This window comes from Zonotrichia albicollis, chromosome 4 (genome assembly GCF_047830755.1).
Source record: "Zonotrichia albicollis isolate bZonAlb1 chromosome 4, bZonAlb1.hap1, whole genome shotgun sequence".
Classification (NCBI taxonomy): domain Eukaryota; kingdom Metazoa; phylum Chordata; class Aves; order Passeriformes; family Passerellidae; genus Zonotrichia; species Zonotrichia albicollis.
The window spans coordinates 27,346,645-27,359,867 of record NC_133822.1 but is presented as its reverse complement, the minus strand read 5'-3'; the positions used below and the strand labels follow the sequence as shown (position 1 = coordinate 27,359,867).

Below are 13,223 nucleotides of genomic sequence, written 5' to 3'. Positions count from 1 at the left end.
TAGGAAACTGGAGAAGAAGTCTTGTTCCTTCTGAGTACCACAGGCAGTGGGGGAAGGAAGAGGGTGATGCACCTGGGAATTAGGATAAAAAAGGGGGCCGCGGCCTTGTCCTGGGTCTCAACAAATGGAGACACCCCAAGGGGAAATGTCCCTTGGCCTCTCCCTTTATTCCAATAACATAACAAGACTCCTCTGTGTCCTCCCTGGAGATAACCTCTGGCGTTGTGAGGTTTGTTCCCCACAGGGACACACCCTACTCTTTCAGTGCCCATTCTCCAGCTCTTCTCTGCTTTCTAACACGTCTAGAAGCCCGTGTCCTTGCTGCTGCACGGATCTCCCACGGCTCTCTGCCAGCAGCGCTCCAGAGCTCCCAGCTCCTCCAGCTGGCAGGGCCTCAGCGCCTGCCCTGTGCCCTCCCGCCCTGACGGCCGCACCAGGCCCTGCTTGCTGTCCTCATGCTGGCACTCCTGGCCCCAGTGCTCTCCAAGGCCTTCTCCGGGGGCACCTTCCTGCGGCCTTTCACTCTCTGCACCAGGCCCAGCAGAGACCTGAGAGCGGCAGTGTCTCGGACAAGGGCCTGCAGGGACTGCACCAGGCCCAGTGGCTTCCCACTGACAAGCGGGGCCGGCTTGGGCTGGAGATGCACAAGAAATTCTTGCCTCTCAGGCTGCTCAGGCCCTGGCCCACACTGCCCACAGCAGCTGTGGCTGCCCCATCCCTGGCAGCATTCCAGGCCAGGCTGGACGGGGCCTGAAACAACCGGGCCTAGGAGAAGGTGTCCCTGCCCTTGGCAGCAGGGTGCAACAAGACCATTTTTAAGGATCCTTCCAAGGGAGGCCCTTCTGGCCTTCTGTGGTCGCAGGGGCCGCGGTCAACTGGACTTCATTTCTGATTAGAACCAATTCACCACTGCAAGTTTGGCCAATTTCAAGGAGACTCTTCACAAGCTCACATTCACAACTTGTCGCTTTTACCTACACCACAGGTCTGGTTGAGGTCAATAAAGTCTTGCACGATCCAGGTTCTGGAATCTTGTCCTTTATTGAATCAAGAGCAATGAAATTTCTAGGTTGCTACTCATAAAAGCACTAACTATAGAACATAATTGTGTGTCCCCAGCAGACAGAGACACCATATATGTCTTTACTACTACATTAAAAAAAAAAACTCTTTAATATTAAACTCTTCATATATACAATATAAAAGATGTAATTGGTATGTATGTTATAAATGTATCGATTTCATGAAAACCTTATAATAATGTGCTATACTGTATATACGGTATAAGTGCCCTATGAGCATTAATATGTATCACAACTTAGAGTGACGCTAAATATTGGCTATATTGCATTCTTTAAACAAAATTACATATTTGACCCTTTAGAATAATTTCTTCGCATTATATAAAATGACAACATTCATGTAATTGACCATATATATATTTTTCTATTGGCTTTTATGATCTTTTACTATTATATATGGTAATTGATAAGCTTTCTAGCATATAATATGTACACAGGGGACATATATACACCCATTCACAACTTAGATCTCTACGTATACAAAATATCAGCTCAGCTCCAGCACGGTTTGGTACAATGCTGACCTGAAGGATTCCCATGCGGGAAGAAGGAGAAGCACCCTCGCATTCACTGATCCTAAACATTGTAGCCAGAGATTGTGGAGCCTCTCTCCCCAGAGAAAGTTAAGAACCTTGTTCCAAACGCAATCCTTTGTAGTGTAGAGCGGGAAGACCTGCCTGGAGCACCTCTGAACCAAATGATACCACAAGGGAGGGAAAATGGACTCAAAGAAAGAGGTGGGGGAACAATAGCATTTCCTTGTGCATCTTCCTTGATCTATGTAGCCAACCTGTTCATCACTGGATGCAGTGCTTGGGAGGCTCTTGAGACCACACTGTTGCTGCTGCTGCTGCTGCTGCTGATGGCATAGTGCTGCTACGCAGCGTTTTCCCTTCCCTCTCCAAAGCCCACGTTCTCCCTTCTTTTCCCGTCTCCTGAGAGCTGCTTCTCTGCCACCCGGTGGGAGCCTCACAAGCACAGCTCTGGGCAGGACAACCTCTTTCACCGTTCATTTCTAAGGATCCGTTTGAACCAACGCTGCAGATCCATGTACTGGCTCATTGCCTGAGAGTGGGCAACGGGATTCATCACCAGGTCATGGAAGAGATTGCATGACCTGGCCATTAGGACCTCTGGGGGCAAGCGGATGCCCTGAGGAAGCCTCTGGTTGCCCACAATGAAGTGATTGAGGCGTCTCGTTTCCACAGACGTGCGCAGGCTCTCGCTGATATCCATCAGCCGACTCACAAAATGTCTCCTGCGCCACACTGACGCGGGCAAGATGCTCAGAAGGTGCATGACAATGGTCTTGATGGTATAGGTGGAAAAGCCTAAGCCCAGCTGAAGACGAGTGAAGAACTGCAGGCATTTCAGGTGCAAGCTGTCAGGGGGAGCCCGCCTGGCGATGTACATGAAGAACTTCCTCTCGGCCACAGCGTAGCTCTCTGGCCAGATTGTGCTGGAGGTGTGGGCTTGCCTAGGCTGGCTGCTCACAAAGACGTCTGAGTTGCCTTGCCGCACCCCAAAGAGCATCTCGATCCGGTAGCTTTCTCTGCCATTGGTCACCTTGAACTGGCAGGAGCGTCTGGAGGGCAGCAGCACTAAATGCCAACGGTGTGACTCAGGCAAAGCTGGCCAGATTGCTCTCACCAGCTGGTAGAACCAGCGGGCAGTTTTCTCCACGTCCAGGTAGGAGCCTGTGCACAGGGTATGAAGGAGGCTGGGATCCTGATGCCTCCTCAGCTCCTCCTCAGGGTGGTGCAGGAAGCACAGCATGTTCTCACCCTGCTGCTCACTCGTGCAGGTGCACTCCTGCTGCACGCGGATGTGGAAGTTCCTCAAGCGCCTCTGCTGTGCAGTGCCCAGCTCTAGGTGGAAGCTGTGCCCTCGGGGAGGTGTCATGGGTACGAGCACCTGGTAGACAACATCCTGCTCACGGGGACTCCAACCTTCGAAGGCACTGCCCACCCCAATGGCTCCGTGCAGCACCGGATAGAAACTGTTGGACAAGACCCGTCGAAAATAAATTGCAAAATGCTTCATCAGGGTTCTTGTCCACATGCATCCTCCCTGCAGGTCCTGCACAGGCCACTGTATGCGCTCCATTAAGACTCTTCCAAAATTGTCGGCACGATCACGGGATTCTTGCACTTGATTTCCGACGTCATTGACGTTCACTGCGAAGCCAGCCTCATTGCCAGCTTCATTCGCAGCAGCATTGTCGACATCCTCTGCACGGCCACCATCACCGTCATCTTCCTCCACCTCCATTTCATTGTCTCCTTCATCTTCATTTCCAAAGTCTTCTTCATGTGCATCCACATTTTCAACCTCCTCTTCATTTACACCATCATGTCCTTCTCCTTGCTCCTCTCTCCTCAGGCTCCCTTTCCTCCACATATACCACAGTGCCAAGAGAAGGAGCAGGAGCCCAGCAAGAGCCCAGACCTGCCAGTGCTGCCGGGCAGAGGAGAGCAGGTCTCCCCAGGCCAAGACACCCTGCTTCAGCAGGACCAGCTGCTCCACCTCGCGCTGCAGACGAATCTTCTCCTCTTCCTGGAGCTTGGCACGCACCTCCATTTGCAGACGTGCCACCTCGTCCAAGCCATCACCCACGGGCTGTGGGTACTGGACTAAACTTTGCAAGAGCAAGAGCCACAATACCCAGGTATCTATGGTCTGCAGGAGGATGGAGAGAAGGCCTTGAGAGAGAGGGGCTGAGAGGGAGGCAGCTGGCAGCAGGGATTGGCGGGGGTGGGGGGCAGCAGGGACAGGAATCTCAGGGATCTGCGAGCAGGAAGCACAGGACCCCAGAGAGCTGGCAAGCAGCCAGGCCCGTTCTGCTGCCCGAGCAGCAGCAGCAGCAGCAGCAGCAGCAGCAGCAGCAGCAGCAGCAGCACGGTGTCCTGCCCAAGGCTGCGCCATGAGGGGCTGTTCCTGGATGCAGGGGGAAAAGCCAGCCCCGGGTACTGCGTTTCTGCGCCGGCCCTTATGCCCAGCCCAGCCTCCCCACCATGTGCGCACTCACCGCTTGCCCAAGCAATACAGGGCCAGCGTTGCCTGCTGGGGCCTTGTATAGCTGCCCCCATTTGTGACATGGCCCCGTGATGTCATGCTCGTCACAGTACACCACAACCAGCCCAGCCCCACCCTTTGTCCCCACCCCAGCTCGGACTGTCGCAGGGGCCCTGGGCTACCGGTTAAGGCAGCCTTTGAGTGAATCTTCTTCAAAGAGCCTCTCTTGGCCCTTCTCTTGTCTTTTTTCTCAGCTGCCCTCCACTGGCAATCTCATAGATATCCATGTTGGAAGGCACTCTTGAGGATCATGGAGTCAAAGCCTTGACTCCATGCTGAGCTTCAGTCAAATCCTCTCAGTCTATAAAAGCTGCACTTTGGTTTCAGCCTGGCTGCTTTTCTGCAGAATGAGCATGACAGCATCCTCCTGGCTTCCCCACACCACTTGTGGACCAGGCCTCTGGAGAGCACTCCTTTGTTCTGCTCCAGAAAGAGTTTCCCAGCACAATTGTTCTGCATTAGAAAGATGTATTTTTAGTGACCAGTTCCAGATAGATTGGTCTGTCTTTCTGTGCATAATCAGGCACAGCTACACAGACTCGCAGTGATGAACCGCCATCTAAGAGTCGCAGGCTGCTATTGTAGGTCTTGCCCCTGATTCCTACCCAAAAATGCTCAACCCCATCAGCACCATCATTAAGCTCTAGACAGGTGGAACCCAGCCTTACATAGAGGGTGACCCCAGCGGCCCTCCTTCCCTGCCTGTGTCTTCTGCAGGGTTACAAATATATAAACCAGAGGGAGCATAAAACAGAGGGGTATTGTGGTGGCCAACAGCTTGCCGGAAGGCCTCACGGTTTCATTTCATCCTAATTTTAGAACTGAAGCATAAGTAATTCTATAAGTACTTTAATGATGAAATTTAAGCAGTGTGGACCGTTAGGGAGCAGGCCCGGAGCGTTGGGGACACCAGCACCTATTGGCTGTTCTACCAGGTGGCAACTGCTTCAACCAATGTGGACTGACCAGGCAGACATTCAGATCTGCAAAGGAAGAGAGCACTCAACAAAAGTTGCTTGCTGTGCATGAACCTTGGTGTGTGTGTGTATGGTCCCATTCCTGCCTCCACAACCAAAGTGACAGAGGGCTTCCATGCAGTAGGAAACTGGAGAAGAAGTCTTGTTCCTTCTGAGTACCACAGGCAGTGGGGGAAGGAAGAGGGTGATGCACCTGGGAATTAGGATAAAAAAGGGGGCCGCGGCCTTGTCCTGGGTCTCAACAAATGGAGACACCCCAAGGGGAAATGTCCCTTGGCCTCTCCCTTTATTCCAATAACATAACAAGACTCCTCTGTGTCCTCCCTGGAGATAACCTCTGGCGTTGTGAGGTTTGTTCCCCACAGGGACACACCCTACTCTTTCAGTGCCCATTCTCCAGCTCTTCTCTGCTTTCTAACACGTCTAGAAGCCCGTGTCCTTGCTGCTGCACGGATCTCCCACGGCTCTCTGCCAGCAGCGCTCCAGAGCTCCCAGCTCCTCCAGCTGGCAGGGCCTCAGCGCCTGCCCTGTGCCCTCCCGCCCTGACGGCCGCACCAGGCCCTGCTTGCTGTCCTCATGCTGGCACTCCTGGCCCCAGTGCTCTCCAAGGCCTTCTCCGGGGGCACCTTCCTGCGGCCTTTCACTCTCTGCACCAGGCCCAGCAGAGACCTGAGAGCGGCAGTGTCTCGGACAAGGGCCTGCAGGGACTGCACCAGGCCCAGTGGCTTCCCACTGACAAGCGGGGCCGGCTTGGGCTGGAGATGCACAAGAAATTCTTGCCTCTCAGGCTGCTCAGGCCCTGGCCCACACTGCCCACAGCAGCTGTGGCTGCCCCATCCCTGGCAGCATTCCAGGCCAGGCTGGACGGGGCCTGAAACAACCGGGCCTAGGAGAAGGTGTCCCTGCCCTTGGCAGCAGGGTGCAACAAGACCATTTTTAAGGATCCTTCCAAGGGAGGCCCTTCTGGCCTTCTGTGGTCGCAGGGGCCGCGGTCAACTGGACTTCATTTCTGATTAGAACCAATTCACCACTGCAAGTTTGGCCAATTTCAAGGAGACTCTTCACAAGCTCACATTCACAACTTGTCGCTTTTACCTACACCACAGGTCTGGTTGAGGTCAATAAAGTCTTGCACGATCCAGGTTCTGGAATCTTGTCCTTTATTGAATCAAGAGCAATGAAATTTCTAGGTTGCTACTCATAAAAGCACTAACTATAGAACATAATTGTGTGTCCCCAGCAGACAGAGACACCATATATGTCTTTACTACTACATTAAAAAAAAAAACTCTTTAATATTAAACTCTTCATATATACAATATAAAAGATGTAATTGGTATGTATGTTATAAATGTATCGATTTCATGAAAACCTTATAATAATGTGCTATACTGTATATACGGTATAAGTGCCCTATGAGCATTAATATGTATCACAACTTAGAGTGACGCTAAATATTGGCTATATTGCATTCTTTAAACAAAATTACATATTTGACCCTTTAGAATAATTTCTTCGCATTATATAAAATGACAACATTCATGTAATTGACCATATATATATTTTTCTATTGGCTTTTATGATCTTTTACTATTATATATGGTAATTGATAAGCTTTCTAGCATATAATATGTACACAGGGGACATATATACACCCATTCACAACTTAGATCTCTACGTATACAAAATATCAGCTCAGCTCCAGCACGGTTTGGTACAATGCTGACCTGAAGGATTCCCATGCGGGAAGAAGGAGAAGCACCCTCGCATTCACTGATCCTAAACATTGTAGCCAGAGATTGTGGAGCCTCTCTCCCCAGAGAAAGTTAAGAACCTTGTTCCAAACGCAATCCTTTGTAGTGTAGAGCGGGAAGACCTGCCTGGAGCACCTCTGAACCAAATGATACCACAAGGGAGGGAAAATGGACTCAAAGAAAGAGGTGGGGGAACAATAGCATTTCCTTGTGCATCTTCCTTGATCTATGTAGCCAACCTGTTCATCACTGGATGCAGTGCTTGGGAGGCTCTTGAGACCACACTGTTGCTGCTGCTGCTGCTGCTGCTGATGGCATAGTGCTGCTACGCAGCGTTTTCCCTTCCCTCTCCAAAGCCCACGTTCTCCCTTCTTTTCCCGTCTCCTGAGAGCTGCTTCTCTGCCACCCGGTGGGAGCCTCACAAGCACAGCTCTGGGCAGGACAACCTCTTTCACCGTTCATTTCTAAGGATCCGTTTGAACCAACGCTGCAGATCCATGTACTGGCTCATTGCCTGAGAGTGGGCAACGGGATTCATCACCAGGTCATGGAAGAGATTGCATGACCTGGCCATTAGGACCTCTGGGGGCAAGCGGATGCCCTGAGGAAGCCTCTGGTTGCCCACAATGAAGTGATTGAGGCGTCTCGTTTCCACAGACGTGCGCAGGCTCTCGCTGATATCCATCAGCCGACTCACAAAATGTCTCCTGCGCCACACTGACGCGGGCAAGATGCTCAGAAGGTGCATGACAATGGTCTTGATGGTATAGGTGGAAAAGCCTAAGCCCAGCTGAAGACGAGTGAAGAACTGCAGGCATTTCAGGTGCAAGCTGTCAGGGGGAGCCCGCCTGGCGATGTACATGAAGAACTTCCTCTCGGCCACAGCGTAGCTCTCTGGCCAGATTGTGCTGGAGGTGTGGGCTTGCCTAGGCTGGCTGCTCACAAAGACGTCTGAGTTGCCTTGCCGCACCCCAAAGAGCATCTCGATCCGGTAGCTTTCTCTGCCATTGGTCACCTTGAACTGGCAGGAGCGTCTGGAGGGCAGCAGCACTAAATGCCAACGGTGTGACTCAGGCAAAGCTGGCCAGATTGCTCTCACCAGCTGGTAGAACCAGCGGGCAGTTTTCTCCACGTCCAGGTAGGAGCCTGTGCACAGGGTATGAAGGAGGCTGGGATCCTGATGCCTCCTCAGCTCCTCCTCAGGGTGGTGCAGGAAGCACAGCATGTTCTCACCCTGCTGCTCACTCGTGCAGGTGCACTCCTGCTGCACGCGGATGTGGAAGTTCCTCAAGCGCCTCTGCTGTGCAGTGCCCAGCTCTAGGTGGAAGCTGTGCCCTCGGGGAGGTGTCATGGGTACGAGCACCTGGTAGACAACATCCTGCTCACGGGGACTCCAACCTTCGAAGGCACTGCCCACCCCAATGGCTCCGTGCAGCACCGGATAGAAACTGTTGGACAAGACCCGTCGAAAATAAATTGCAAAATGCTTCATCAGGGTTCTTGTCCACATGCACCCTCCCTGCAGGTCCTGCACAGGCCACTGTATGCGCTCCATTAAGACTCTTCCAAAATTGTCGGCACGATCACGGGATTCTTGCACTTGATTTCCGACGTCATTGACGTTCACTGCAAAGCCAGCCTCATTGCCAGCTTCATTCGCAGCAGCATTGTCGACATCCTCTGCACGGCCACCATCACCGTCATCTTCCTCCACCTCCATTTCATTGTCTCCTTCATCTTCATTTCCAAAGTCTTCTTCATGTGCATCCACATTTTCAACCTCCTCTTCATTTACACCATCATGTCCTTCTCCTTGCTCCTCTCTCCTCAGGCTCCCTTTCCTCCACATATACCACAGTGCCAAGAGAAGGAGCAGGAGCCCAGCAAGAGCCCAGACCTGCCAGTGCTGCCGGGCAGAGGAGAGCAGGTCTCCCCAGGCCAAGACACCCTGCTTCAGCAGGACCAGCTGCTCCACCTCGCGCTGCAGACGAATCTTCTCCTCTTCCTGGAGCTTGGCACGCACCTCCATTTGCAGACGTGCCACCTCGTCCAAGCCATCACCCACGGGCTGTGGGTACTGGACTAAACTTTGCAAGAGCAAGAGCCACAATACCCAGGTATCTATGGTCTGCAGGAGGATGGAGAGAAGGCCTTGAGAGAGAGGGGCTGAGAGGGAGGCAGCTGGCAGCAGGGATTGGCGGGGGTGGGGGGCAGCAGGGACAGGAATCTCAGGGATCTGCGAGCAGGAAGCACAGGACCCCAGAGAGCTGGCAAGCAGCCAGGCCCGTTCTGCTGCCCAAGCAGCAGCAGCAGCAGCAGCAGCAGCAGCAGCAGCAGCAGCACGGTGTCCTGCCCAAGGCTGCGCCATGAGGGGCTGTTCCTGGATGCAGGGGGAAAAGCCAGCCCCGGGTACTGCGTTTCTGCGCCGGCCCTTATGCCCAGCCCAGCCTCCCCACCATGTGCGCACTCACCGCTTGCCCAAGCAATACAGGGCCAGCGTTGCCTGCTGGGGCCTTGTATAGCTGCCCCCATTTGTGACATGGCCCCGTGATGTCATGCTCGTCACAGTACACCACAACCAGCCCAGCCCCACCCTTTGTCCCCACCCCAGCTCGGACTGTCGCAGGGGCCCTGGGCTACCGGTTAAGGCAGCCTTTGAGTGAATCTTCTTCAAAGAGCCTCTCTTGGCCCTTCTCTTGTCTTTTTTCTCAGCTGCCCTCCACTGGCAATCTCATAGATATCCATGTTGGAAGGCACCCTTGAGGATCATGGTTTCAAAGCTTTGACTCCATGCTGAGCTTCAGTTAAATCTCTGAGTCGTCAAGGTTCGAAAATCGTGAAGATAACAAAGTGTAAGTAAAGTTTTACTCTACCCATTCCCTAATCATCTAGGGCCGAAAATGCCACATCAACATGTGTTTTTATTCTCTCTGAGTGTGGTGATCCAGTAATTTTCCTGGGCAACATGTTCTTAACTTGATATCCTTTTTGTTGAAACAATCCCATCTGAAACTGCTTTGGCACAACTTGAGGTATTTTTCTCTGGTCATGTTTGTTTCCTGCGCTGATATAATAACCCCACCCTTGTAACAATCTCTCTTCAAGGGCGCTGTAGACAACTATAAGGTCTCTCTGAGGCACTTTTTCTCTGCTGGACACTTCCACTTCCCTCAGGCCTTCTTCATCACATTTGCTCTCCAGACTGTTCTTTAGTTCCATTTCGCTTCTGTGCATACACTCAAACACATCCATATCTTTCTTGTCATGAGGGGACCAAAAGTGGATGCAGGATTTGTAGTACAGCCTCACCAGTTCCTTGTGAGGGAGAACAATCACTTCTCTGCTCCTGCCGGCCTCATTGCTTCTGGCAGAAGCTGGGATGCCATTGGCTTCTTACTAATTTCCCACATGCTCTCCCTATGACTAGAAATAGGTGAAGCAGCCCAGCAGGGCAGGAACTGAAGTGGTCCTGCAGGGAGAAGGGTTGTCCTTATCAGACGTCCTGGCAAGCTGGCCAGCACCGATTGCAGCACGGGGGGCACTATCCCACTCCATGTTATAGCAGTCACGTTTGCCTTGGTGAAAGGACGAGGCCGGCTCTGGCTACAACCAGCAGGAACGAGAGAGTGCTCTCTAGCTGGGGCAAATCCAGGTTTATTGTGATCCCAGGCAAGCCAACAACAGAATAGCCCAAGTGGGTGGGTACATCAGCTTATAAAGGGGAAGGGATACAGGGGAGGAGCCCGTCCTTGGGCGAATGAGGATCCAGAAGGGAGTGGGGTACAGAGGACTGACATAAGGAAAATACCAATAGTAACAAACTGAAGGAGTGGCCCTGGCTCCCGAGCCAATCACTCAGTGCTGTATGTAGAAGTTTGTAGAGAAAAACGTGGGAGCAGAGAGAGACTGGCAGGGCACCGGGGAGGGGTTTGGGAAAGGATACATTCATCACTAGGACAACTGGGGAGGAGTTAGGATAACAGACAGCGGCAGGGAGGGGACGGAGTTCTAGGGCAGAACCATTACAATACAAGGGGGAAACAGAACAATCCAAACTGTGCAAACACAACACAACATAGGGCTTAAGAAAAGACAGTTCTTGCCAAACCACCTTTTGCTGACCCAAAGCACAAATTGATGGCAAAATCTTAGGTCAGGTTTTTCAGCATTTTAGGAGTTTTACAGATTTGGAATGAACATGCAACCAGCCAGTGTGGTATAGTACTCTCCTCCTACACTGTGGTGACACACTCATCTGAAGCTGTGGGCGGTACCCTCCCTCATGCCATGCCAGCAGTGCCACAGGCCATTTCATGTCTTCATCATGTTCTAGCACCTATATTGGCATGTTATTATCAGCCAGGATGAGAGCAGAGGGACAGAACTCCTCATTCTAGTCACACCACAGCACCTAGGGTTAGTATACTTGGAGGGAGGGATGATTCCTCCTTAAAATGCTGACAGAGGCATGAAGAAGAGAGGCACCTGCCTCTCTTCAGACCAACAAAAGCTGCGGGTGAAGTTCACAAGAGCAGCAATGTCAGAGGTGCCTCTTATGCATTTCTCTCTTCTCCTGCCCTTGCCTCCCCAGAGCACCAGAGAGGGAAGGACAAGGCAGAGTCAGACAAAATACAAAGATCTGCAGCCAGATTCTCCATCTTAGTGTATTTATTGACATGGTGTAGGATTAAGTGCAAAGTTTAATGGGGAGGGGGGAGGAAGCAAAGCCCAGAAGAAATTGAAGCAATACACAGAATAAATTAACTCTACAACTACATATAGTTATGAAGTGGGTATGTATGTCAGTGCTCAGGACGAGCGAGATAGCTCTCCTGAAAACTTGTGCCCTGTGCTTCAGTCTGACTCACATCTTTATTCACAAAGGTATTTCATATGCAATACATTGCACAACTTTTCTATGCATATTTAACTCCTGGCCCTGCCTGTTCTCGCCTCATATGGCAATCAGATCTATGCCCTTGTGGGCATGTGTTGTTTTCTGTGGTGGTCGAACAGGAGTCTCTGGTGGTCTCTGAGGCTGAAGATTGTGGTTGTCTTCATGACTGAACTTTTCTCCTTTGCGCTTTTGGTCTCTTGGCTCTTATCTGAGTATGTCTGTCAGCCTTGATTAGCTTGGAGACAGAGGAGTCTTTTTACCTGGGCTCTTTGCATCTCTTGGTCTTCTCTGGTGTTGTTCTTTACGCAAGAAACTTCAGAAATTTGCATTTTCTTATGCTTTTTGTACCATGGCAGAGGTTTCTTAAGTAAAAAGGTTAATATTCAATACATAGTTATACAGGCTAAACTTTAAATGCTTAATTCATATTGCTAATTCAAGTGAATTCCAAAAATCTCTATTTCAAAATGAGGAAAATTGCATACAAATAACTGATAATGGCATTGGAATCTGAATGGGAAAGAAAGGTTGGCAGCTGCACACCTTTTTTTTTTTTTATTTCTTTGTTTAAATAGCAAGACAGTGGAGTGCCCTTTTGAAAGCAGATAAGCCTGGATATTTTTGTTAGGAATTATAGAGAGCATGCCCTTAATAGTATTATTTTTCTAGACCCATTATCCAAGACTTAGTCTCATCTACTGTCTTGGTTTGGAAAGACAGGTATCTGCTAAGGAAGGCAGGAGCCTCCCCCAAAATGGAAAATGTAAACCTCCTCCCTCCGAATTGCTGTAAATTTTAAATTAAAGGGGCTCTTGGGCAAAAAATGTGGGAGCGGGAATAACAGTTCTTTACTAGGGAAGAAAATAAAAAGATAGAATAAACAATGCAGTAATCCAAAACAACACTGACAGAGTCAGAACACAACCTGGCACCCTGTTGGTCAGGGTGTTGGTAGCAGTCCAATTGGAATTGTGGCTGCAGTCCTCCTGAAGTGTCAATTGTGGTTCTCTTGGAGCAGGGATCCTGTAGAAAGGTGTAGTCTTCCTTTGAAGATTCAGTGGAAGGGGCAGCTGTTCTTCTGGGAAAATCCAGTGGAGAAGCAGTGCTGGTGTTACAGAATCTCAAGATTATATATGGGTAGAATGCTTTGATCTTCCCTCTGGGTGGAGCAAATCACAATGGGATGCTGTAGTTCTTATCAGCTGTGCAGGGACATTCAATGGCCTGTTATCAGCAGATATCTCCCCAGAGAGAGGAGTGGTTGTGGAAGAGATAAGGAAAACTTCCCACTTAACAGAAGACAACTGCCATAGAGATAGCAAATTGAATACAATTTGCTTGGCAAGCCAGGACATCTACTTAAGGCAATCATTGAAGAATTTAAAAGTACAACTCAGTCACTGCTTCAAAGGCTGGGTTTTGGCTGTTTTTTCTGAAA

At 50.7% G+C, this 13,223-nt stretch overlaps 3 protein-coding genes across 3 annotated transcripts in view; all 3 read right to left on the bottom strand.

The window, feature by feature from the left end:
• Nucleotides 1-1,858: 1,858 nt before the first annotated feature.
• On the bottom strand, nt 1,859-4,196 carry LOC141728895 (inositol 1,4,5-trisphosphate receptor-interacting protein-like 1). The gene is made up of 2 exons (XM_074540212.1): nt 4,111-4,196; nt 1,859-3,720 (listed from the first exon to the last, which is right to left on the bottom strand). Exons 1-2 carry the CDS (start codon nt 4,194-4,196, stop codon nt 2,085-2,087), a joined length of 1,722 nt encoding a protein of 573 aa, XP_074396313.1. The 3' UTR covers nt 1,859-2,084.
• Nucleotides 4,197-7,113: 2,917 nt separating this feature from the next.
• LOC141728894 (inositol 1,4,5-trisphosphate receptor-interacting protein-like 1) lies at nt 7,114-9,445 on the bottom strand. The gene is made up of 2 exons (XM_074540211.1): nt 9,360-9,445; nt 7,114-8,975 (listed from the first exon to the last, which is right to left on the bottom strand). The coding sequence occupies exons 1-2, from the start codon at nt 9,443-9,445 to the stop codon at nt 7,340-7,342; spliced, it is 1,722 nt and encodes a 573-aa protein (XP_074396312.1). The 3' UTR covers nt 7,114-7,339.
• A 1,604-nt stretch (nt 9,446-11,049) lies between these two features.
• Nucleotides 11,050-13,223, bottom strand: part of PARVG (parvin gamma) — a 34,713-nt gene continuing 32,539 nt past the window's right edge. The window contains exon 13 of the mRNA XM_074539244.1: nt 11,050-13,217. Coding sequence (XP_074395345.1) covers nt 13,183-13,217 — 35 coding nt within the window. The 3' untranslated portion in view covers nt 11,050-13,182. The remainder of the gene's footprint in view (nt 13,218-13,223) is intronic.